General features: G+C 41.8%; 1 protein-coding gene across 1 annotated transcript; it reads left to right on the top strand.

Annotated features, from left to right (window-relative positions):
• Positions 1–1,240: 1,240 nt before the first annotated feature.
• LOC141947241 (cytochrome P450 2J6-like) lies at positions 1,241–13,979 on the top strand. The gene is made up of 9 exons (XM_074878196.1): positions 1,241–1,411; positions 2,740–2,902; positions 4,023–4,172; positions 5,253–5,413; positions 7,312–7,488; positions 9,323–9,464; positions 11,174–11,361; positions 12,533–12,674; positions 13,801–13,979. Exons 1-9 carry the CDS (start codon positions 1,241–1,243, stop codon positions 13,977–13,979), a joined length of 1,473 nt encoding a protein of 490 aa, XP_074734297.1.
• Positions 13,980–26,955: the final 12,976 nt, after the last annotated feature.

Genomic DNA, 26,955 nt, shown 5'->3' on the forward strand with positions numbered 1-26,955 from the left:
GGCTGAATGAAGAAGATGAATTGATATCACTGAGTCACATTACTTTCTCAATGTTGCCAGGTTTGCAAAATATTGCATTTATGTATGTGTTGGAGGGCAGGGCAATTTCTTGTTCAGACTTGTACTTTAATTCTAATGAAGACACTTTCTCTTTGCAATGCAAGATAGGATCCTCTGGTAATTGACACACAGTGCTTTCCCCCATCTGTGTTCCAAACTAGGTGTGAATCCCTTCGTTATCAGAGGACAGATTTTGATGTGTCCTGTAAACTTATTGATAACTGGTAATAATACCCAGGATTCTGAAATTGATAAAAAATGCAGAAAATAAACCAAGGCAAATGAAGCCCTCAATTAGGTTACATACTAAAAATGTATATAATAATTACAATTGGAATTTTATATTTAAATAATTTTTAAATATAACAGATTTTAATATTCTGAATTTTTATTATTATTTAATTGTAATGTGAATTTTTAAGCATTATCTCCATGTCATTAATCCTCACTTGATGAAACTGTTATTTTTTCCATTTACTGGAAAAAAAATTTTGACTGAACACTCAAGGCCAGTTTTTCAGAAATTACATGTAACAATTTTGTCTTCTAATTTCATGCTTAGTCTGCAACTGCCGTTGGTTTTGCTTGTTTGAGTTGTGTGTACCGGCAGGCAAATCTGAATTTACAACCACACTTAAAGATAAATTAAAGCATGTTGGTGACTAAAGCACCTGGAGAATCTAACCTATTGTAACTGACATGTAACACTCATAATCTGAATTCAGTGATTCTGAGATGAACACCTATGTTTGGTTTTAAAGTTCCCAAGGCAGATGAAACTGAGTTTCACACATTTTGTGTCCAGTAGTCAACAAGGAGCTCTCACCTGGTGTTACTCCAATCCAGATCTCCCAATACAAACCAGCAGCTCCCTAACACAAGCTTGAGGACAAATACCTTGAGTACAAGCAATTCCACATTTTCACACTGTGACTTGCTGTAAGCAGCTAAGTATGCTTTCGGCCAGGAATCAGCTTGATGTATCTCAGTATGGGAAGTGTATGGGGTGCAGGAAAAGGGCAGGCAGTGATAAAGAGGGAGGGACAGAGGGAGGGAAAGGAACTGAGACTTTACAGAACTCAGTCTGCAGAGAGAACTGGTGGAACAAGAAGGAGGATCACCTTTTCCAAGCTCCAGTACCTTCTTTTTGATAGAGACAAGCTGATAAATCAGCTCTGAAATGCTGACAATAAGTCAGGCTTTTGTAGTTCTGATCATTTTTTTGTTAACTGTTGAGTTTTTCAAATTGCGGAAGGCATGCAAGCAATTACCTCCTGGACCAACTCCTCTCCCATTGCTTGGAAACTTGGTGCACCTGAACTTTCAATTTCATCGGGATCTTCTGATGGAGGTATTTCTTTTAAGATGCTTTTAATTGGTTAATTTTAGTCACAGCTTAAAACTGATATGTTAATAGCAATGTGAAGTTTTTAAGTCTTAGAAAGTTACAGACAAGGTATGGACATATAAAGATCAACTTCATTCCTACATTCAGGTCACCTTCTTATGTGGAATATGGCATCTTCATGAGAAACAATGTTCTTAAGTATCAAATAAACTTGGGGACAGGGTTTCTGACTTGTTATTAAAGTCAGAGAATACCAATAATGGAAAAGATGCTTCTTCCACTGCTGCTAAGTCCGTATGTGTTACTTTTTAAAATTCTGACGCACTGGCATTGTCTAATTTGATCATGAAGTGGGTAATATGGTGTATGTATATGTATGCTTGTAGTATGGAAAGGGCATACGCTCCCCATCTTCCAACAGTTCCTTAAAACTATTTGTTTGCCACTTGTTTTCAGAGACAGCTGCTCCTCACCAGGCCATGTCAGTCCTTCCCCGCACCCTGGCAGTACTTCTAATGGTTTGCAGATGACCTCTAATTCAGATCTATGCTTGAGACAGTACACACAGATCCTTGTGTGCAGGCAGTGATGCTGTAACAGGGAGAGGAAAGCCAGTATCTAAAGAATTATAAGGAGAACCAAGTGACTAGTGTGATCAATTTGATGTAATTCTGGTGGCACCTTAGACACTGTCTTCCACGTCTTTTTTATTATTGTGGGTGTGTTCGAGCAGAGTCCCATTCTTGGACAAAGCTTTTTCCACAAATGATTGAATTTCCTCTGTCATACACCTGTCCCTGCTTGGATACCTCTGCTGTATCAGATGGTGAGTGCTCTCCTCAGTACCGTGAGGAAACTCTGGACTCAGCTGCAGCCCCCTTGCCCTTCATGTGTGTTGGTGACTTTCTGGCTCCACCTCCTCTCCTGGAGCACACAGATGGAGCTGGTTTAATCAGTTGGTTTCCTTTTGCAAAGGAAGGGCTAGCTTGGAGACACAGAGCCCCAGAGAGGTGCAGAGTCTGGCTGTTCAACTAACGAGGTACAAATGTGGGGGCTGGGTGGGATGCAACGTAAAATAGGAACTTTTCCTTCTTTTGCTGTAGTGTTGCTGCAGCCTGTGCTTTGAAAAGAAAATAACTTCACCCTGGCTGCAGAAAACCAACAGTCTCTTTCTGCTTCTAGTTATATTCTAGTTATATAATAATTATATTCATGGGGATGATGTACTCACCACAAAACTGGCCGTTGGGTCGGTGAATAGCGGGTGCAGTGTCTATTTGAGGTGTATGTGGTTTCAATATGTTATTTTCTGGCCCCTTTTCCACTTACAGCTGGCAAAAACTCATGGTAACATATACACTTTGTGGTTTGGGTGGACCCCAGTGATCATACTGAATGGATATCAAGCAGTGAAGGATGGCATGACTACGCACCCTGAAGATGTTTCTGGGCGGATGGTGTCGCCTTTCTTCAGAGCGCTAGCCAAAGGAAAAGGTGAGATTTTCCTGCATAAATAGTGCACAGGAATGTTGACTTGGCACACTACTCTGCCTTGTTAGACCCTCTACCGTCCCATTCAGAATGCTCTTCCATCAGATACTGTCCAAGTCCTCCATTGGCTCTTGACAACAACTTACTATTTGCTGTGGTGTCTTTTGTACAGAGCTTTCTCAAGTCTGGGAAACACTCTAGATTGTTTCTAGGTGACCTTTTTGCTGTATTCAAGATGTATGTGTGATCTCAGCTCAGAACTCAGCGATCTTCCCCTCCTTGCAGAATAATCCAATTTGCTGCACATGATTTTGCTGTATGTTACATGAATGCAAAGCTTGTTTATATGTTTGGTAACTGTATATATTATGCTTGCCAAACACCTTCCGTCATGAGCAGGAGACCTATAACACCCTCCTTCAGAAGTCTCATTGTTGTGTTTGCAGCCACTCTTAAACGTTTGGTGAATACCTTTTGATTGTGAGAAAAGCCACTTCTTTTCAGTGTATTTCGGCAGTTTGCAGTCTTTTCTTTTTCCTCTCCTGCATTTGCTATACCAAAGCTAACACAGACTGTTTAAAGCATCACCATCACAGCAGCAGTTCAGGGCTCTTCTGGTAACCACTATTGCAATTTATCAGTCAGTAGAGTGGTCTCCCTTCCAGAGGAGAAACAGGACATGAATGTCACTTATCCTTCACCTTCATCACCTCAACCTGCAAGCATCACATTAATTGATCTATATCTCCATAAACATACCCTGCCCCTGTATACCACTCTGGAGAAATCCATCCAGTTATTTCTGTCTTGAGCATGACCACTGGAGTATGGCTAAAGCAGATCTTCTAAAAAGGCATCTTAAGGTGTTTAAGACATCAAGAAATGGAGCAGTCAGCAAATCCTCAGATTGCTCTTTTCAAAAAATAACTACAATCAATATTAAGAACATGTGATCTAGTTATAATTTGGGTATGTTTGGCTATGATTTCTTGTTACTGATAATTTCACCTAGATACTTGTATCACAGTGTATTCCCTGATTTACTCCATGTATTTTATAATATATTTTTAAATGAATCATTTGTGTCTATGGCAAATACTAATACACCAGGTAATACCCTCAGGTATTATACTGGCAAGTGGTCACCACTGGAAGCAGCAGAGACGCTTTGGTATAACGACTCTACGCAGTCTGGGAATGGGGAAAAAAGGCCTGGAGTATCGAGTGCAGGAGGAGGCCTCTCACCTGGTGGAGTTCTTTTTGAACCTAAAAGGTACCTATCTGATAAGAAACCAGACACTTTTCAGTCCTGGATCTGTATCTTCGGTATGCAAACTTACCTATCCCTTCCTAGGGTTGGGGTAGGTCCAGAGTGGTGTGTCCAAACTTACAGAAGGCCAAAGAGCAGAGAGACCATAGTGTCACAAGTGGGAATTTCTTTCTTAAAAAGCTGTTCAAAAACCCAGTGAAGTTTGGAACTTCTGAAATTCCACCTCCATGGGCTTATCATTTGTCTATGATATGATTGTGCAATGATATGATGTCACTGAACTGCACAGCCAAGCCATTCTCAGACTGCCTACAATAAGTAACTAAAGAGTATTGCAGAGTCATTTCTCTGAATTTCAATGACATTAGGTGCCATTGGCAGGTCAAGTGGATATTTTAGTGTCTGTCTGGCTAAGTAACTATTGTTAAGAGAATCAAAGAAAGTAGGAGGTGGAAGGGAACTTCAGTGGATTATCAGGTTCATCCTGGAGTCCAAGCCGGGATCATTTCTATCCAAATAATTTTTGATGAATGTCTGTCTCATAACTTAAAAAATTCCTCAGAGATATGGTGATCTACTGTTCACAGCTGAGATGAGTAATTTTGTTATGTATACTTAGCAGTTCCTATCCATCTATTCTGCTTCTTAAACCTTCCCAGGTTCCTTCTGTATTTCCTTCTAAGTAGTTCTTTACATTTTTGAACATGTCTGTCACTGTCTTCTCTTAGTTCATCTCCAGTGACATTTCTTCCTTCTCGCATTCTGACTTGTCTTCCTCCACACAACTGAGGACAGCAGATTTGATATGATATCCTCTAAAGGATTTTAGCTGTACAATGTTATTTCATAGGAAGGGCTATGAGATTTTTTTAGAGCTATGGGGAAACAATTTAACAGTGTCCTTTGCTCTAACACTATGTCTTATTTTCATGAATACCTATTAATGCCACATGTCTATTCCCATTCATGCCCCAGCTGGATAAAGAGAATATTTTATGTAATCTCTAATAACATCTTGTCCTATCTGTATAAGGAACACCTGAAGAAAACATTGAGAGTGAATACCAGTTACTGTGTTTGCAGGAAGACCTGTGGATCCTTCTTTCCGTCTCTTCCATTCTATTTCAAATGTTATTTGTGCTGTGGTTTTTGGATATCACTTCTCTGATGAGGACAAAACCTTCCATGAACTGATCAGTGCCACAGAGTATTTATTCAAATTTCTAGGCAGCTTTGTTCATCAGGTGAGTAAATAATATGCATTTTTAAAAATCTGAAATAGGTAGAAAATGAAAGCCTGGAATCAGAAAAGGGTCTTCACTAAGTACAGAGCAACTAACAAATGCAAACTGGGAGCTAAGAGGTGTCCTTGGGGCCCTTATTACTGCCTCTTTGGTTTTGAGGCCATTTTTAAGAAGTCTCTGTTTCTTTGCAAGTTTAGGGGACATCTCTCTGTTGACTCCTGGCTTTAAGTTTTTTAGCATTTCTGAGACTGTTAACAGAAACCTTTAAACTTAATTTGAGACTGCAGTTTGTAATAAATTTGAACTCTGCAGTGCTGTTCCTCCTACCTCTATTTACTTCTCTCCTCCAAAAATGGGTATCATTGCATTCACTGTTCTGCTTTTTACTGACAATTTCCTTTCTTTTTTACTACCTCACAAATAATAAAATACTCATTATGAATATTTCCATTACTTCATTATAGCTTGCAATTCACATATTACAAAACAATACATATATTCTCTGACAGTCTCACAATTCAAGTTCTTCCAGCAATTATCATACCATAAAGGCCAACTTTGCACTTGAAGTGTCTTGAAGTGCACATGAAGTTTTCCCCATGGATTAGACTTTGTGGTTTAGACCCTTAAAGAGGGACAAGCTGGGTGTAATGGGGGCTATGGATGGCATGGTAAATTCCTTTGACATTTGAGTTTTATAGGAAAAGACAAACTAAAATGCTGATGAACTTTTTCAATAAATATATGAGGGTAGCACTATACAACTTTCCCATAGCAAAAAGTAGAGAAATAGATTAAATTTGTGGATGATCAAAGCCAGGAGACCTTAACAATACAGAGGAGGTTCAGGATATCCTGCTGTAAGAACTTGTAAGCACTGTGGATTGAAGTTCTAAGAATGAGACAAATTGTAATAGTACAAAATTAAATTATGAAACATATTAGGAATTAATGAGATTAATATCTGCTATGAGCTTAGAACATTTCAGTGCAAAGGTTAAGAGGAAAGAGACTGATGTAAACTACTAGATAACAGGATGAAAAAGGTAAAGCAGAATTTTAGACTGTTTCCAGCACTATTTTCCCTTTATATCCAGAGAGGTAGGTCCTGGTGTGTAATAATCTGTGGGACCTATTCTAGGGTCTTGGACACTTTATGTTGTGAGTCTGGAGTGAAACAAACCTAGAGAAATGTTAATGGGATGACCTACAAACTATCACTTTAAATTAGAGAGGCTTTGCTTGTTAGGTCTGAAAGAACAAAGAGAAGAGATAGTAATGCTGTTTGCTTGGCAGGATGGAATGGCAGATGTTGCAAAGAGAGAACTATCCAGGCTAGAGGACAATACTTCGAGCTGACAAATGTGTGTATAAATACACTCAGCAGACTGAAGATGTAATGTTTCTAACCATCAGAACAATTATTGGTCCTGTAGCAGTCACGAGGATTCTGATGGGGAAAATGAAACTAGCTCTTACTGATATGCAGTCTACACTTTCCTTCTGTGAGCTCCCCAAATTTCACCAGTTACTTGAGGCTGCAGTAATGTAATCTTAGCAGCCACACAGTATCCAGAAAGGATGTCCTTACATTTTGAGTATGTGGGAGCTAGGGTCTCCAACTGTGCAGGAATAAGGTCCTCTACTAATCTGCATTAGTCAAGTAAATTTACTGTCATGAGCAGAGTGCTGTCAGTACTGCCTTGACACCCAGAAATGTGTCAAAATTACTAGTAAAGTTTTCTCACATGGTGGCAAAAATCTGCTCTAAGCAATGCTAATTTGTTTATTCCACTACCAACGTTTCCAGATGGGACAACTCAGCCTTTTGGTGTTTCTAAAAGCAGCTTTGTTACTGACAGATAATTGACACTCCCTCTTGTATGTCACTCCTGCAGCTGTACGAAATCTTCCCCTGGCTGATGTGCTGTCTCCCTGGTCCTCATAAAAAAGCATTGTCTTGCTATGAGGTCCTGAGCTCTTTTGCAAGGAACGAGATCAGAAGACATGTGGAGAGAGGGATGCCAGACGAACCACAGGATTTTATTGACTTTTACCTGGTTGAGATGGAGAAAGTAAGTGTTCGTTCTGCCTAATCACATTTATGGAGTATAAGGCCAAACAGATCATTAAATCATCCAGTCTGATCCCTCCTATCATAGTTTTTTTACATTTCATAGGCTTCTTAATGTGAATACAGTAACTTGGGACTCACTAACTCATGTCTCCCAGAAAGGCATCCAGTTTTATGTTTTGGTTACATGAATGAATTACCACAAAGTATGTTAGGGTGTGAACTTATGAGCTATCATGTGCTTCCCATAAATATCCATGTGTATGCTTCAATCCTGCAGTAACTATGAGACAGTTTATGCCTGTAGGTTACATAACTTTGGTAGAACACCTCATCTTCACGGCAGGGTACCTCATGTGTACATGGGATTAAATACGCATGCACAGATAATTACCCTGAAAGAGCTGACATGCTTCTGTGGGTTTCAGTGTGTTCCCTAACAATGGCTGTCCTTGTGCCACACAACTGTGTGGTCCCTCCCTTGGGAGGGAACCATTTGTGGAGGATCTTCCCTTTACTGGGAACTCTCTTTAGATCCTGGTCTGAGGAGATTTTCCGCTCTTTAAAGGATTCCTAGGATATCCTGAAATCCCTTAGTATCATTCCTGCAGCATCAAAAAGAGTAGTCCTTCCACCTCCAGCCCAGTCCCCTTCAGCAGTTGCACCTCAGCAGTTCCAGCCTACCCGATCCTTTGACCAACCTTAGGATAAGTATTTTGTGCATCATACCTGTCAGCTTTCTTGGCTGATGGATGCTGTCATCAGTATGTCCTAAATGGGATGCATTAGGAGGTCCCCAATCTGTTCTGCTTGTGTTACCTCTAATTTCCCCACAGTCTGGGCATGGTTGGCTTGGCACTCATATTCAATTTGGAGGCTCAAGGAAACAACTTCACAGACAATGCCATAATAAGCTGTTAATCTTCTTCCCTGCCCAGACTATTATTTTCCATAGCAGGAAGTGGCTCATGAGCCAGAGAGGCTCTGCTAAGAGCACCAGAATTGCTGCTTCAAGCTTAGTCATTTTGTGATACTTTTGGGAGCTAAAAGAAGCATCTCCTTCCTAGAGTAGATGAAGTTTATGTAGCTTCTACCTCTAGTCATAAGCTTTCAGCTAGTCAGGCTGCCATGTTCTCACAGTGTTGGCTCATGGGCTCTGGAAGGAGCTGACACCTCCTCTTGTACATCATATCTGAATGAGTATGACAAGATTTACTAAAATGAGCATCTTAGAGGCAAATATGCAGCTTTCTCTGGTGTCAGGGGTGCAAGTTATTGCAATCTGTTTATTTTAAAATGGTTTTGCCTAATGTATTTTCTCTAATTGTTTCTATATTTTATTCCCTTATTATAAGAAGCAAATACTTGAGTACCTCTCTCTCACCAGTTCACATCTATCCTGAACTGAGTGAAGAAATTACTCTCAAGATGTTCTGTTGAGATCCTTTTATTCAGATAGGTTTTCCTTTGGTATTTGTTAGCACCATTTGATAGCATACTGGAGAGACCAAGCCCTAATGAGTGACATATTGTGTGGCACTTGTTTAGAAGTAGGTACACTCTAGGCTAACTGCAAAACTTGTAGTGTGCTTTAAAGTTTTCACGATTAAGTCAACAGGCATAAAATTGCCTGTTTTTTAATGAAAGAATATTCATGAAAAAGAGCAATGCAGTCCATTTGGGAAACTATTAATCTCTTAGTACTTGTCAAAAACTGTAATTCTGAATATTCTTTGTGCACGTGCCAGCTGTGGAAATAAGGGCTCTCACACAGGAGGCATACAGGATGACCTAACTTTTATGCTTTAACTTCAACTTTTTATCATCATCTACAGTATAAAGATGGGGTCAAGACCAAGCATGATGAAGAAAATTTGGTATATGTTATAAATGATCTTTTCCTCGGTGGATCAGAGACCTCAAGCACAACATTGTACTGGGGACTGCTCTTTATGGTAGTGAATCCAGACATCCAAGGTGAGAGGGATTCTTGCTGTGAAATGCTGTGAGTACTATAAGTGTTAATGATGGCTGAATATAATGAGTTGCAGGCACAAAAGCCACTAGTTGAGCCTGGCTCTCACTCTCTGAAAACACAAAGAATGGCAGCAGAGCTAAAAATCAGAGGCTCATCCTATGACCTGACCAAACCACGTGGCTGAAGGCACTTGCAGTGAGACAAAAGTTAGCTCTTTGCAGTGACAAGTCGGTGAAGTGCTCTGTGTGGAGAGTTTGCAGGCTGACTGATGGCAGCAGGAACAGAGGTCAGAGCTCTAATATGAGACCTGTCTGCACTAGGCATTGTTCAGGCATGAGGAGTGCTAACACAGCTTTGCTGTATTTGCCACACAGCCTATGCTCTCTTCCCCTCCTGGCACAACGCTCCTTGCTGAGCACACCAATACTCCTCACAACCCACTGGATCCCTTACTGGACAAACCAGCTGGACAGATCTTGGCAGGTTATGAAGGGCTGCAGGTTGCCCAAAGGAAGGCCCATGGTCCTGGTAGAGTCGGCTGCCTCTTCCTGTATATTTCTTGTCAGAAAACAGGTGGAGAATTGCAAGATAATTTGCACAGTGCAAATCCATGTATTTCCTAGAAGAATGCAGTGACTCCTCTCTGTCTTTGCTGAGTGCTTCATGCACAAGGCTAGGCAGTGAGCGTCCACGGAATATAGGTTACTCAGGGGTGGCCTCAAGGTTTCAGTAGAGCATATTCTGCATGTAATTGGCCAATGGTGTTAGCATCTAGTCTTTAAATAACCAATAAAGTTTGTTGCAGTTTGTTCACAAAGCAGTACACGAATTTTAGGAGAAAACAAAACATGAATGTGGAACATCTGCAAGGGATGGAAAGACTGTAGAAATAGAAAAATAAGTTTAAGGGGAGGATTCTGGCTGCCTGATATGTAGAGGTGGTGTTTACAGGCAAGGACTGCTGGCAGTACACACAAACTGTCCCTGTCTGAGTTAATATTGTAAAAGAAGTTGCTTATCTAACTAACACCAATTCCATGAATGCCTCTGTAGATCCAGACTGAGTTTCCTCATCCACATCTGTGTCAGGAAGAGAAAGGTTATGGCCAGGGTTTAAGGAGGACTTGGGTGTACTCCTGGGGCTGCTGTCTCTTCCATCTGCTGTGCTTGAGTACTGAAAGCAAGGGAGATACCTGTATTCCCACAGCCTCAGTAGGAGGCTGAAAAGGCTGTGTCACTGCATATTTGCATCCAAGGTTTTAGGCTGATTCAGGTGTTTGTTCATACAGTATGTTGCCATACTTGGACCAACTCTGCTCAACTCATCCCTTGCACTGGGAATTAATATCTGAGGCTTCTATGTCAATTTTTCAAATGAGATTTAGATTTTGAGATAAAATAAACCAAGCAATCCCTAAATACCTTCAAAATTTGGAGCTGAGTGACCCGCCCTACATCCACCAAGCATTCTGTAACGTAAATGTCAGAGCTGGAATAAGTACAGTATAAGTCCTTGCTTATGATTCTGGACCCCACTGTTGGATTATTTTTTTTTTAATTTTCATATATTAAACTCAGTCATTAAATCATATTAAATCACAGGTTATAGTAATGTACTATGTTGAAATAATAAATTTTCCTGTTGCTCTAAGAAAAGACTCTAGTTAAAAGATTTTTCCCATCTGAAATGGTGAATATTTCTCCACAGAGAAAGTGCAGAAGGAGCTGGATGCTGTTTTGGGTCCTTCCCAGTTAATTTGCTACAAGGATAGGAGAGAACTGCCCTACACAAATGCTGTGGTTCATGAGATCCAACGGTTCAGCAACATTGTCTTTGTCGGCATGCCCAGAGTGTGTGTGAGGAACACGACATTGCTAGGATTCCCCGTCAAAAAGGTACAGACACTTTTTCAGCCTCTGATCTGTCTTTAGCAGAGAGACATTTAGCTTTTATTCCAGGTTTGTAATCCATTTTTCATCTATAAACTGTTCTCCATATAACCCGGGAACGTGGTGCCTGGGGAAGGGTTACCATTTGTGGCTCCAGGAATAAGTCTCTCACCCCGCGTGTTGGTGCTCGCACAGCTGGTAAGACCCCTGCCCTGCAGAGGACCTCGAGCTCCTGCCCTGCTGATCAACAGCACAACCACAGAGACCAGCTCTGCTTGGCTGGGGATGGACTGAGAGGAGAAACTGGTTTGCCAAAGCACTGGTTAAGATATCCCTGCCCAACTTGGTGCTGCCAGCACTCCTGGGATGGAGGAAGACTTGTGAGAGGGTGACTCGTAGCTCCGCTGACTCCATGAGCTAAGGGACCTGCCTGAGAGACTGTCAGCTACAGCTGGCGGTGAGGGAGTTGCTCCCAAATGCTGCCTGAGACACGTGTTCACACTCAGAAAGGCATTTTTTAGAGTGACATAAGCTATGCTGGGTGCCAGTTCTCACTGTAAAACACTAGCAAGAAACAGGAATTGGTTGTTTTTATTGCAAGAGAGATGGGAGAGGCCAGTACCATTACTGGCATCTGGGACTGGCCCCACCTAACCGATTTTGTGGTGAAGGTTTCACTCTGTTCTGCCTGCTTCTGACAGCCAGGTAGCTAAGGCACACAAACTGGTCTGCTGGGAGCAATCAGTAAAGAAAAAGCCTGAAGTACTACTGCTAAAAGGGCTCAGAGGTTGTTGTCAATAAGTACTGCTGTTATTTCTGGATGCATTTCTCTGTCTTTTAAGACTGAAAGGAGGTTTCCAATGCTGGCGCCTGAATATCAATAAGAGTCCTACTAGAAGCACTACTAAGATTAGTAGTAAGAGTGGTCACAATGAAGTTGTACCAACATCACTAATGCCGTTAACACCCATTGATGACAGCTGCAGAGCTGAGAACTGATAATTTCCAACTCAGAAAATGATCACAAACTCTGATATTCTAGGAAAATGGTCTTCTAACCACATCATATCTGCTCCTTACAAAGAAATGGCAATAAGCAGCAGTTTTATCTGCCAGACAGAAACTGATGGGTGAGAGTCTAGCAGTTGGAACTGAATCAACAGTTTCTTCCTTGCAGGGCACCATCATTATGCCAAATATAGCATCTGTTCTGTATGACCCTGAGCAATGGGAGACACCTCGACAGTTCAACCCTGGCCATTTTCTGGATAAAGAAGGAAAATTTGTATCTCGAGAAGCCTTCTTACCATTCTCGGCAGGTAAATGCACTGGCAGTTTGAACCAACTCAACAGGTTAGATGAAGAATACAGAGGTGTGAGACTATGGTATTTCTTCAGAGCACATTATCTATCTCTGCTGTTTGCTGCTTTTAAAGAACAGTACTGGCTTGTTTCTGCCAAAGGAGATGCTTCTGTGCTGTCAGACTCCAAACTGCTCTAAAGGGAATTCCACTAATCTCTTAGTGGGAATCCCACTCAAACTCCTGAACCCCATAGGCTTGTTGCATGCTGCAGTCATCCACAGGTTTTGTCTGTAGTATTCTTTATATCTACTTTTTTTTTTCCTGAAAAGCAATGTGTCTTGTGTGTACTGGAGTTACTTGCAATCCCTTTTAAAGGAACAAGCTGAAAGAAAAGCAGAATGCATCCTGCTAAACAAAGGATTAAGTTCATGCTTACAGAACTGAAAATCCAGTTGCAAAAGAAGGAAATAAGACAACAATGCACAGTTAGAGATCACACTTAGCAGTAAAGTTCCTACTCTGTTGTTTTTGATTTAGTTTCTCTGTTGATATAGCAGACTAGTCATTTAGATGTCCATCCAGGACTGGTTTCTTAATGCAAATGGCTTTTTCTTTCCTTTTATTTGACTGCTAAACCAGAAATGTGAATGTATTATTCACCTGTTCTGCTCATGCCATTTGTTCTATTGAAAAACTCTTGGAAATTAACAGTAGGCCTCTTGCTCTGCCTGTAAAGTGACCAAGCCTTTGTTCAACTGCAAATGCCATTGCTAATTAATTTTGATCCACTGACTTTAACTCACTAAGAAAGCATGTGTAAACAGCTGGTAGATTCTTTGTGCATGACCCTGAAGCTCAACATCTCCTGTAAAAGGAAAATAATTTTCTGCCAGGTCAAGCAATGTCAGGAAAGAAATTATGGTGGTACCTCAGGGATTTTCACTGAGATTTTTATTTGGTGTCTCCTAACCTATGATATTGGATGGGATCTTTCTGAGAATTCATAGAGTTTTAGTTCTGTGACTTTCATGATTCTGGCCTTGAACAAAAAAACCCTCTGCTTATAACAAGAATAAACAAAGTGATTATGAAACTGAAAAATTCCTAGATACTCACTGTCCTTCCCCTCTTCCTTCTGCAGGGCACCGTGTGTGTTTGGGGGAGCACCTAGCGAGGACCGAGCTCTTTATTTTCTTTGCCAGTTTGCTGCGGGCATTCACCTTCCGGCTGCCTGAGGGAGTGACGAAGATCAGCACAGAGCCCATTCTGGGGGGTACGCTGCAGCCCCACCCGTACAGGCTTTGTGCCATTCCACGCTAGGCTGCAGCATGTCACAGACCAGCAGGAGACATCCACCTTTACCTCAGTGAATTTCCTCTCAAATGTATAAACTTCTTCTACTAGCCAGGATATTGATATTAGTCTATCCCAGGGCTATTCAGAAAGTGGATGAAAGCCAAGATCCAGACTACCAGTACTTTTAGTCTGGTCCTTGTGAAAGTCCCAGATATTCTCACAAGGATCTTAACCATCTTCTCCTCTTGGAGAGCACTTGAAGCAAGATGCTATGGTTCCCAGCTGAAGCCAACATGCTGTGTCTCCTTCTCCTAGCCAAGGAGAATCATTATGATGCTCACTCCTGAGCAAACCTCAGTAAAATTCATGGAATCATTGAATGGTTTGGGTTGGAAGGGACCTTCAAGATCATCTAGTTCCAACACCCCTGCTGTGGGCAGGGACACCTTTCACTAGACCAGGTTGCTCAAAGCCCCATCCAACCTGGCCTTGAACCCTTCCAGGGAGGGGTCAGCCACAGCTTCTCTGGACAACCTGTGCCAGTGTCTCACCACCCTCACAGGGAAGAATTTCTTCCTTAGGTCTAATCTAAATCTACCCGCTTTCAGTTTAAAGCTGTTGCTCCTCATCCTATCCCTACACCCCCTGATAGAGTCCCTCCCATCTTTCCTGTAGCCCACTTTAAGTACTGGAAGGCCACTATAAGGTGTCCCTGGAGCCTTCTCTTCTCCAGGCTGCACAACCCCAACTCTCTCAGCCTGTCCTCACAGGGGAGGTGCTCCAGCCCCCTGGTCATCTTTGTGGCCTCCTCTGGACCTGCTTGAGCAGGTCCGTGTCCTTCTTATGTTGGGGGCCCAGAGCTGGATACAGCACTGCAGGGGGGGCATGTCTCAGGAGAGTAAAGGGGGAGAATCCCCTCCCTCGACCTGCTGGCCACACTTCTCTTGATGCAGCCCAGGACATGGTTGGCTTTCTGGGCTGTGAGCGCACTTTGCTGGCTCATAGTCAGTTTTCCATCCACTAGTACCCGTAAGTCCTTCTCCGCAGGGCTGCTCTCAATCCATTCTCTGCCCAGCCTGTATTTGTGCTTGGGATTGCCTCAACCCATGTGCAGGACCTTGTACTTGGCCTTGTTGAACTCCATGAGGTTTGCACAGGCCCACCACTCAAGCCTATAGAGGTCCCTCTGAATGGATCCCTTCCCTCCAACATATCAACTGCACCACACAGTTTGGTGTCACTGGCAAACTTGCTGAGGGTGCACTCAATTCCGCTGTCCATGTCTTCAACAAAGGTCTTAAACAGCGCCGGTCCCAAAAAAAACCAACCCCTGAGGAATGCCTCTCATCACCACTCTCCATTTGGACATCTAGCTGTTGACCGCAAGTCTTTGAGTGCGGCCATCCAGCCAATTCCTTATCCACTGAGTGGTCCATCCATCAAACCCATGTTTCTCCAATTTATAGACAAGGCTGTCATGCGGGACAGTGTCAAAAGCTTTGCACAAGTCCACAAATTCAACAGAGGATCTCAGCAAGAGCTGAGTAGGTGTCTTTTCTGTGAGTGGTTTGATGACCTCAAGTAATTTGACTCTGGAAAACACACTTTTAAACTCCTTTTTTGGTTTTACTGTCTTGAACTTACACACTTTAATTTGTTGACAAGTTGCAAATAAAAAAAACCCTTAACACCCAAAACCCAAGAAATACATTAGAATGTGGGTGCATTAAGGTCTGAATTTGATAGAAGTATCTCCCATGTAGAAGATAGTCAATCTAAACTTGGAGAAAGAAACTTAAATTTGGTGTTACCAGCAATGTGAATGTGGGACTTGACAGCCTGATCATTGTTATAATGTATTGCCAAGTGATTTGTTTGTTGGTTGGTTTTTGTGTTTTTTTTTTTAAAAATGAGGTTTCTATGATGTAGAATCATGCCCATTATTAATCCTGTTTGGATGAGGAATAAATGTGGGATGAAATATTCACTTTGCCAGTGGGTTTCACTGCTAATTTTGCAGCAGAGGAATGTAGAGACTTTGGAAGGCAGCGTCTAGGGGCTACCTGAACACTCGGATGTTCCCCATTTTCTCTGAGCCCTTTTCTTCTTTCATTACAACCCATATCACACTTCATGCTCTCCATTCAATCTCTTTCTAATCCTTCTTCCCCAGTTTCAGTTCCTACTCCCACTAACCTTTATCCATATAAACTCTATTTCAGGATTCACTTTCCCTTTTGATTTCCCACTGCTTACATCCTGTCATCATATCAAGATTCTGTCTCCTTTTACTCTTTTCTGCACAAGTATTAGTAGAGGAATCAGTGCTGAGCTGAAAACAATGACCAGTGAGTTTTCAGGAGGGAGTTTGCAAGATCTGATTTACTTGTTCTTCAGGGCTTCAGACCATGAAAAGAACATAGTAACTATGGAGGGTGCACTGGAAGTAACTTAGTGTAAGAAAAGACATAAATGATGATGTGATGCAGGAATTCTAAAATTTACTTAATGTAGTTGCTCACTGGCACTGATTCAACTCAAGACTGAGACAGTTTAAGCATACAGCTGGAGGTGACAGCCAAGTTCAGCTACAGCTTTGTTAAAGCAAGTGCTGTAGTATTCTTGAATGTAAATCACTTTTGGAAAGGATTCAAATTTTGGAGTTGAGTAGAGTTGTCTGTAAACACTGCCATAAACTTAGGGTTGAACTTGTATGAGGACCGAAAGTGCTTTTATGTTGGAGAATAAACTATTTGTAATTAAATCACTGCAGTATATCTGAACTTCCTGAATTTAAAATGGAGGAGATTGTTACTAAAAAGAAGTGAGAACTACTGAAAATCAGGCTGAGCTGGACCAGATCCTGGCATGCCTTGTAGCTCTGGCAGTGGTCTGCTCCAGCACAACCCAGTATCTGGAGGCTTGCTGGGGTGGAAGGGAAATCAGGAGAGTAAGGGGTTTCACAGAAGCAATAGCTGTCGTAAATAATCCAGCCTGTTACTCCACACAGCATACAAAATACTGTTCCAGGGCCTACACACTTCTGCTCAGCCTCTTTTCCAGCTTTATCTGCGCTTGCCTCCACCCTACCCTCCCACACCGGCTCCTCTCCACTAACTGTGCTAGAGATGGTGTCTCACTCCCTTTGCCCAGTCCTCTTGTCATTGTGCCACCCACTGAAGAAGCTTAATGAGAAGACGTATGTAAAGCTGGTTGTGCTCAAGGGCTGGAACATTATGTCCGTTAAGACTGCAGCTGTACTGTTGATAGACAGCTTCCCCGTGACTAGGCAGGACTCAGGAGTGGCACAAGGTGCAAAGAACTGGTAATTTACTGCCCATTTCAGCCAGTCAGGAACCTTGTCCACCAGACCCCACCAGGCAGTACAAAGAAGCACATTCAATTTTGAAGAATCTACTGAACACTTGGCTGGAGGGCAGGAGCCCCCCAGCTCTCCCTTTGGGAGACTGGATTTCCAGACAGTCTTGCACAACAATTTTGCTATTCCTGAGCAGCGGAGCCAACGTGGTGCGTGTAGTCTCCTGTATGGATTAGTCCACATGGGTCAAGCAGCCGGACACAGTTTTCTGGGCTAGGTCTGGAAACCTATAGCACCAGTTTACACCCATGTATTCCCATAAAGATCTGAAGAGAGCTGATGGTGGAAGGCAAACAGAAACACAGGAAATCTGATAAAATTAACTTTGCTCTTCCTCTGTTCCCTTGGGAAGCTTGGGAGTGCTTCTGGGATGGAGAACAGCTGTTTCCCATCCCAAAGATCATTCTCCCAGTACTCATCCAGCATTACAGACCTCCAGCTCCTGGACTGGCTGACCTCTGCCAGTGGAGAAATTTGCAAGTTATGGGGAAAGAGCTGAAGTGATCCCTGGCCGGGTGCTGGTGAGGGATGACAGCAGAGTCACCTCTCGTTGGCTCAACTGCCTTTCCCAGTCCCCTGCCCACAGCCTTCCAGTTCTTCTCCTGCCCCTCCAAGTGCAGCTTTTTCTCCTGACCATCATCTTGTCATCACTTAGCTGCCCACTGATTACAGCCCCTCGGCACATGTCTGCATTACACCATCAAAGAGCTGCCAGATTAAAAGGTGTACACCCTGGTGCTGATGACTGGAGTGATGTAACATTCCTTTTAAGTTCAGTGACTAACCCTCCGCTCCATCTTTTTTTTTTTTTTTTTTTTATAACCATTGTCAATCACAGCCTCAGGTCTCTGAGTTGTGGTAAAACTGTCATCCTTAATAATATAGTTTGGAAGGGTTTGAAACCAGGTTGCAGGTGTTTATTCAGTGAAAGATACGCAACTGGATGTATTGCTTTTTAAAGTATTGCAATTCCTTTGGGAAAAGTGAGTTCACGTCACAGAACTGCAGAGGTGGCTGCTTTGTTTCATATTTGCAGGACAGTGGGAGTGTGTGAATCCAGAAAGCCTAAAATATTTAATGTTGATGGATATGAGAGGAGAGAGCTGCCTAACATTATATTGTGCTCAGCTCTGCCAAGGTTACAGTTAAGGAAAATATTGCCAAGCTGTCTGATACCAGAATCCTCTGCTAATCTTTTTCTTGTGCTTTTCTTTCTGTTTCATGGTAGGGCTCTCCTGGGTAGCATTATTAGTGCCACAACCATATGGCAGGCTATGTGCCAAACTCTAGGAAAATTATTTATCCTGGCAAAAGGAAAAAGCAGAAACTAGAGACAAAAAGAGCCTTGTGCAAAAGTTTGGTAGATTTTGCATCCATCCAAAGATTAAATGCAAGAGTTGATGTTTTTTCCTTCCTGTTCAAACAAGTTCTTTGGGAAAATTGTTTGTGTCAAAGGCTCAGGCTAAATTGTCCCTGTTGATGCTCCAGTGTATGAAACAGTGAATCAGTGGTGTGTAGTGGGGGAACCTGACATTTATGGGATTAAATTTTGAAAAAATATTGTCCATTGCACCAGCATAGCACATTTGGGGCAACTATTTCTGAACTTTTGAGGAGGTCTAGAAAACCCTGAACAGACAGGAGGTGACAGCAAAAGAAATGTTCACTGTCTCTCCAGTGGAAGGGCTGGCAGGTGTCAAGCGCAACAAAAAGGGAGATCACCCAAAAGAACCAGAGGGGATTGCACTGCGTGTGCCTTGTTGATAAGCTATGCCTCCTCATAGGACTTGTGCTAAACACTTATTTCTGTTCAAAAAGTAAATGGATAAATTTTCAGTAGGAAAATTACTTCGGGGATATTTAATACCAATACAGTGTTTCTGGTTTGTCCTGTTCTTACAAACTTTCCTAAGGCATCTGCTATCGTGTGCTGTCAGAAATGGAACATGAGACTAGCTGAACTTTCATCTGACACTCTATGGCTGTGCTTAAGCTTTATGCCATTTACTCAGAATTAAAATAGTTAAATATTTTTCTTCCGTTTGAACATCTATTGTCACAATCTTATATTTTGCATTTGAACAATTTGCTCTTTCTTTCAGTGTCCTGACCAAGTGTCTGCTGAGACATAATGGGAGACTAGAAAAAGATGCTCATCCAAGCAACTTGAAATCCCGGAGTATGAGCCAAAATGCACTTAATGTTATTCATTTGCCTTTGATTAAAAATCTTGCTGCTGGCTCTTTTCAAACCTAAATTTATTCATTTGCCAGATGTCTTCAGGTGAGAAAAATGCATTGTGAACAGTAAATCAGATTTTCTTCAGTACTAGAATGAAATTTCTGGTTAAAAAAAAGAGATAATATGCTAATTGAACTGGGGCTACACACATTTCCTTTAATGCATTGTTAAGGAGCCATGTGAGATCTGCATTCAAGTTCATGCTGCCAGGGCAGCCTTGAACTGAGAATTGTGCATAACCCAAGATGAGGAAATCCCTCCTGATAAAATCCTTATGCTGTAAATGTCATTATCTGCCCACTTCTTTTTTATCTTCAATATCTCCATCTTATTTACCATCATGAAATGCTACATTAATAATGTTTGCAGCTGAATTAAACCGAAAGGAACAACAAACTTCAGTGTCAAGAAAGAACAGAGTTATGCAGATTTAGAGACAACTGAATTCCAACGTGTGAAAAATACAGTTAATGTACCTGCAAAAATAACCCTGAACTCAAATATTCAGTGGAAGCAAGAGAGAAAGAGAGGTCTAGGTTTGCATGTACAGAAACCCACTGCAAAATAAAGCAAGGGCATCGTTTTGAGAGTAGGATTGTATAGGGAATATTGGGTTTACTTCTGGCTGTTTGTTACAGCAATGCAAAACGTGGTGTCTGAAGAACAGCTTTGCCATTTCACTCAGAACATTATGGCTAAGGCAGCTTTGTGTATAAATCAAATGGTGGGAGATATGGGTACTCTGATTTGAAGCAACAATTCATTTTGTTAGATTAGATTTGTAGATAAAAATTGTACCTAAGAAAAGAAATGTCAGCTCTTTAACCTTTTTCCAACACGCATAGTCAAGCTTCATTTCACCCTTGTTCCCTGGCCCTCTGAGATGTCTCTCTAGATTGAAATCACACTGTTAGAAATTGTTCTTATTTCTTGAGGTGAATTACACTATGGTGCCTTTTTGCCTTTTAACAGTATTTTGGAACAGGAGGTCTGGTCTAATCAGCTCTACCAAGAAGGTGCCTTCTCTGAGACAGAATCTTACAAACCCAACAGTTTTTGCTTGCTTTTTTTTTAGCTCAAGTGAGTTCAAACCAGTTCGCTATCATGATTTAGAAAGGAATAGTAAGGGATGAGTTTATGATTCTGTAGGATTTCAGAGGTTATACCACAGAGCCAATGCACAGGCAACTAACCAGCTGCAGGAAGCTTGTTCAGGGCAACAAATACCAGTCAGGACCTGGAGTACAGCTTTATTTAGGAGTGTCAGTACCCAAAAGCATCACTCACATTCTTGACTAATTACAGGACATCATGCAGGGTTCAGTTGTCTCACCAGAGGAGGGAGGTGAGTCAACTCTGTAAGAGGTAAGGTTCATGTAACTCAGTTGTCAGTGTAATTATTAACAAACCACCACTTTTTAATCTTCATTTATCCTTCCTGTAGGGTAGCCTTAACTTTCTGATCCCATCTATTAACCTGCTTCCAGCAGGAGCATAACAGAGCTCAAGTTTAAGTGGCAAGTATTAATGTTGCTTAACTGTTAGTGCTGCTGTGTTTGGCCAGAGAAGGGAGATGTGGGTAGCTGGTTGTCAAAGAGGCATTTTATCACAACTTGAGCAGGAGTTTGTGTTACATAGCACTGATCAGTCTGAATGTGAGCAGTGAATGAAAGAGACAACTGCTTGGCCCCACAACATTGAGCGGTCCTTGAAACATTCATTTCTTACAGCATGCAGGAGGGCAGTGCCTAGTCAGAATCTGGACACTGCTAAGGCAAGGGCTGCAGCTTTGCTGCCAAGCTAGAAGCAGCTGAAGAGCAAAACACTCTTGCTGCTAGTGGAACCTGATGGTGAGCTTGGGCTAGACTGGCAGTAGCTGAACTTTATAAAGGGCTGTAAGTGGACGATGGGAGAAAAGGTGATCTGAGACTGAAAGTACTGGCGAAAACAAACTGATTCCTGAACCTGGGGACAGATGTTGGTGTTCAGGGGCTGAGCCTGAGTGCTCTTGCCAGAGAAAGATATGTTGGAGGGGAGAGCAATATGGCTTGTAAAGGAGGTGGACTGGAGTTTGGGGGAGATGGCAGATGAGCAAAAAACAGTGCTTGGAGTCAGGGAGGAAAGGAAGAAAACCATCAGGGGAAAAGAGAGAGAATTGGCCATGACTCATAGAAAGCCAGTACCTCCTCACTGAGGTTTGGCACCTGTTAGAAGAGCCTGTAAGAAGCCTAATTTGTGCTGGGTAACTGATGAGATGTGGACTGCTTCTAATCACACATCCTGCTGTGGCTAAACACCAAAGCTGACAGACTTCTTTTTCTAGTCCTGAGACATTACTGGGGAAGGACAGAGTTACAAGTGCTTCTCTAGAAGAACATTATATTCATGGGAACCTGGTTGTATCCTTATATTGCACGCTGGCAAAAACTCCCTTTGCTTTCTGTCTGTTTGGCCATCTTAGGCAATGGCAATTCCCAGCCTGCGCTGCAACAGCTGCTACCTCAGCTCCCTCCAGAGTCAAGCCTGTGTCCAGTGCTCTGCCCCACTGTTGCTGGCTGCAGTGATGTTATTTTTTCAGGCCCACGAAGCAGCCTTGGCAGATCTACTGTCCACCTTCGCTCCAGTCTGCCACTCCACTGCTCTTAGAAGGCCAATTTCTAGCCTATCACAAGGTCTGAGGGTGCTTTAGGCTTGAGGCAACTTGACACAGGGACTGCAAGTGTCAGGATGATTTTAAGTTTGATTTATATTTTTCATAAGTCTTTTACTTCTAGTCTCTGTGAAACTGAGTTTGAACTTGCACTCCTGAGCAGTGGTAATCTTCTCCACCTTTGAGATGCCCCTTTGGTATCCTCCACACAGCAGCCTCCATCCTGTGATTCCTTCGGAGTATACAATGCCAAGGCTTCAAAGACATTATGCGTGTGCCTGAAACCTGCATTGGTGCTGGTACTCTTGGCAGCAGGTGCTTTCAGAGCACTGTCTGCTACAAATATCCTTCTGGCATCTAGAAACACCTACTTTACTGTAGTGCTATGACTGGTTTTGTGTTGGCTATTTCATAATGTTCTGTACGTGTATGAAAAGATTCATTTCAATTAGTCTCAGTAAAAACTCACAGGTATGGCTGAATAGTCACTGAATGAGGTAACATATTTTCAGGGAGGGTACAAAGTGATCTAGCATTAGGTTTGACTTGATTTAATGTCCTTACTGATGATTTAGAAGAGTTGAAGAGTAGAACAAGCTTTGCAATGTGACATTTTTAAATGAGTCTAAACTACTTGCAGAACTCCTAGAGGAAAAAGGGTTTTATGGGTCTGGCTGAAGATAAAAATGAAGATACAAGGTAGAAAAGAATACACAGGATAAACCCAGACAAATGTGAGTACAATAAAACACAGGAAAAATAGTCCTAAATTATCTGGGTCGTTTTCTAGCATGCTTTGAGGAGCCACTATAAATCTGTATGAATGATCTCTTGAGGTGATTCCACAGTGCTCTGCTGCTCAGGAGCAGCTCATATTAGCTGGAGCAAATCAATGGCTTTATATGCACAAACACATGGAATCACATAAAAATGAACAAAAATTTGTGGTTCTTAACTATAGATTTCTCCTTGCTGCAGAGATATTCACAGGAAATAAAGCAATCAAATTTAAAAACCACAGCAGCTGTGAACCCCATTTTTTAGCACTAATCAAAAGGATTTCAAATTTTTTTCTCCCTCTATGTACGTGGAATGAAATTTCCATTCAAAATAGATTTTACAATTCCCCCTCTGGGGGAGAGGCAAATCTCAGTAGAAGCTGAGAGACTACAGTGCACTAGGTGAGAAATAGCTGGTGAAAAAGTGTGATATACTAAACAAATTTCAGCCCAGCTGCCCCTGCCCTGCTGGAGGTTCCAGAAAAGAAAAATTGCAAGAAGTGTAGAGAAGTGATGGGAAGAAGAAAAGCCTCTCTCCTACTGTTGGACTAAAAGAAGTTCAACTATCATCCTGGTCAGCATTGAGGACAAACAGGGAGCACCAAGGAGATAAGGGAGCATTTAGCAGCTCCAGTTTTTCTTACCTAGTCTAGCAGTGTCTGAACTGTGATGAGCAGAGACCAACCCACCTGACCCAGCTCCTCTACCCACCACTGGAAACAGGCTTCAGGCTGCGTTGGTTTCAGATGGCACCACAGCCAACACAAAATCTGGAGGAAGTTACACAATTTTTATATCTAAAGTAGCTAGCAGATAAATGATAAAATAATCGAAAGATGCCATGTAAATAAGGTGTGTTGTATGTGGAGTAATACTGTATCTGTAGCTTACTCTTGCAAAAACATATGTCACTGCCAGAGTCCATGGAAAAAATAGTGGATTTAGGGGAACATTCTGAGCCTGAGAGGGAATGAAAATGGAGTGTATGTGACTCAGCCAAAAGCCAGTTAAGAAAGCAGTATTTTCACCCTCAGGGAACAATTAAGTCAATTTGAAAACCTTTAGTTTATTGTTGCAAGCACAGGCAGCCTAATGGGAGAGATTTCCAGGTTCAAATAAAGTTACAGAGATAAAGTGGTATAGTATTTAGTGGTACTGAACTTCCGAAGAAATCCATGGTGCTCAACACAGTAAATACGGATTTATTTAAGCCTCTCTCCTTAAAAAATACAAGCCTAAATTATGCCAACCTACTACCTTCCTTTTGCCATATTTGGTGGTAACCAGTACAGTCACTAGTACATTTCAGTTAAGGACTCACTCTTCCCCAGACCATTATTCCTTAAGACCTATCGCTCTCCAGTGTGACCTCATGAATAAGAAATTCTCAGTAAAATAATCTCTCCAGAATGAGTGAAAAGCAAGGGTGTCATGGAGCAACCTGGATCCTCAAACTGCTAGAGGAAGGGAAAATGACTGGCAACTTTGGCGTTCAACAAGGTATGTGTTTTGTCTTCAAGGACACAATCCAGCACCTTGAGTCAGAATTAATCAGAAGCATTACATAGGTCATATTTTCTCTAATGTAAATGTGGCTAGTTTGCAAAAAGCCATGAAGACTGTTACAGAGAAATCCATATCATCTGGGAGAGGGAGTCATATCATCCTGGGAGAGGAAAAATCAGATAAACCAGTATTGAATGATTTTCTAATCAGGAAGACGGTTCCCAGGGAAAGAAATCAACATGCCACAGGGGGTGTGTATGTCCAAGAAAAACACACCCAAACAAGCTGAGAGGATGATTTCTCTCTGCTGTTGTCTGTGCCTGCCGCTAATCCAAGCTGCAATAGGGACAAGTGCCCTTAAACATATTCAGAAGGAAGGAGAATGAAGAGATCTCCTGCAATAGTGAGGTCCAGACTGTTGTCAGGTATTGTCACCAGAGCTATGGAGAGTCAGAACAGGGTCTGGACTGAGACAGGATCTGCCACTGCTGGTTTACAGCTAAGACATTGAAGGCATTACCCAGTGGAGACCTGGTGTCCACCTGCAGAAGGGACCTATTTCACATGTATTTTCCTACTTCATGTTTTTTATAATCATTTCCAAGATTGCAATTGTCAGAATTCACCATTCTTCTTTTAATTATAAGTTGCTTTGGCAACTGCTGTGCACTCAGGTGACTCAAGAGGGATGCCCCGAAAGTGGCAAATCCATACCAGGCAATGTTAAGTATGAGCCCTGTGGGATGCCAGCAGACCAAGTTTGGAAGTCCCAGAGGCCCACAAAATTGCAAGGAGTTTTCAGAGGTTTTATAAGTAAGTGTCAGGTAAGACCTGAGAAGTTTCCCCAGTTCCAGTGTTGTTCAGTGTCAACAGATCAGTGCTGGGAATCTGGGAACAGCCTGTACTGTCATACATTACCACTCAAAATTCATTCAGAGGGGTTTGTTGGATGGAGTTTGTTGCTGTGTAGCAGAGCATGCAGAGTTGGCCATATCACTATACAAGATATAAGAATGAGGAAATAAGATTTCTTGAAAATATTGATTGCAATAATAGTACAAGGTTATAAAAAAGGCAGTTAAAAGGACATAATTTCTTCTCTGCTTTAGAAAACTTCATTTCTGTTTCCTTGTGATTAGGGTCTCAGACAGGACATGGTATTACACAGAATTACCTACCTTCTTACTACCAAAGCTGCCGGGATCACCATTTCTATTGTATACCTTCAGTGGCTGTGGACTCTTTTTTTCTGTTATCACACTCAAAAGAGACATTGGTACAACCTTACGCAGCACAGCCTGGGAAATATTGATTAGTCTTCTTGCTGGACTCACAGCAATTATTTCTCTATGAGTATCATGTAGAGGACATGATTCAGAGGAATGACATGTTTAATCTGGGTACCATCTCCCAACCTCCTGTAAGTACCTTTGGTTCTGTGCAGCTGTTTCCGGGAGACCCAGTTAAACAACTGCTTGAAGATCATATGCTGTAGATGTAGAAAGGTTGAGACAGAGGAGTCCTACAAGAGAAAGAAAATTAAAAATGTAAACAGCAGAAATGGAATAATGAACGATACAAAGAAATTTAAAACTACAAAGAATTCAGGTATGATCCACAGGACAAAACATGAAAAGCAGAAAAGGCTGCAAAACAGCTGCAGCAGCAGTTAGATCCTAGCTGACAGTATGGCACAGTGGCAAGAGTATCTAAAAAGCTTGTTTGTCAGATAAGAAGAAACTATTTCTTGTGATTTTGCCTTCTCTGAATCTTAGTTTTCTTGACAACCAAAAGGTTCTTTTTTTGTAGTCATTCAGGTTAGGTGTTCCAGATGTTTCCTAATGGTGGTCTAGCCATATATTTTTAGATGCTGCTAATCAGAGTCCTGAAACTGAACCAACCTCATGGTGCCAAAACACATCTCTCAGTAAAATGAAATAGCTCTTAATGCCAAAATTTATCTTGGATACTTCAATATGTTGAGAGAGCTGCTAGGAATTTAAGTAGAAAGAATAAAGGCAAAGCTGCTATGGGTTTGCTACTGGTTTATGATATTTTGTCCTGGCTCCTGAACCATCTCCCAGAGCTTCACAAGAAGGTTTTCACTTGTTAAGAGCTTGCATGTTTTGCACATCCTTTGGTAAAGAAGGAACACAAACCAGCTGCAGTTTCCAGAGATACCACAGGGCTTGGTCCCTGTAGGATGGCATGGGAGGTCAGTGGTGAAGGGGTGGGACTCTATAAACTTGTCCTAATGCTTTCACTGAAATAAGAAAATCCTATGGAGTGCTCTGAATTCGGCAGATCTTTGCAAAAAACATCTGCCATTGAAAAACTTCCAGCTTGATCTTTTGCTATCATTCAAAGCACTTCTTAACACTGCCTATGAGGCAGGATACTTTATTCAGACATGAAGAAACATAGATTTATGAAATATTATTACTA

This window comes from Strix uralensis, chromosome 9 (assembly GCF_047716275.1).
Source record: "Strix uralensis isolate ZFMK-TIS-50842 chromosome 9, bStrUra1, whole genome shotgun sequence".
Taxonomy (NCBI): Eukaryota; Metazoa; Chordata; class Aves; order Strigiformes; family Strigidae; genus Strix; species Strix uralensis.

Coding starts and splice junctions, on each gene's coding strand:
- LOC141947241 (XM_074878196.1), top strand. CDS start 1,241: ATGCTGACAATAAGTCAGGCTTTTGTAGTTCTGATCATTTTTTTGTTA. Junction 7,489..9,322: donor ACCTGGTTGAGATGGAGAAA/GTAAGTGTTCGT, acceptor CATCATCTACAG/TATAAAGATGGGGTCAAGAC. Junction 12,675..13,800: donor CTTCTTACCATTCTCGGCAG/GTAAATGCACTG, acceptor TTCCTTCTGCAG/GGCACCGTGTGTGTTTGGGG.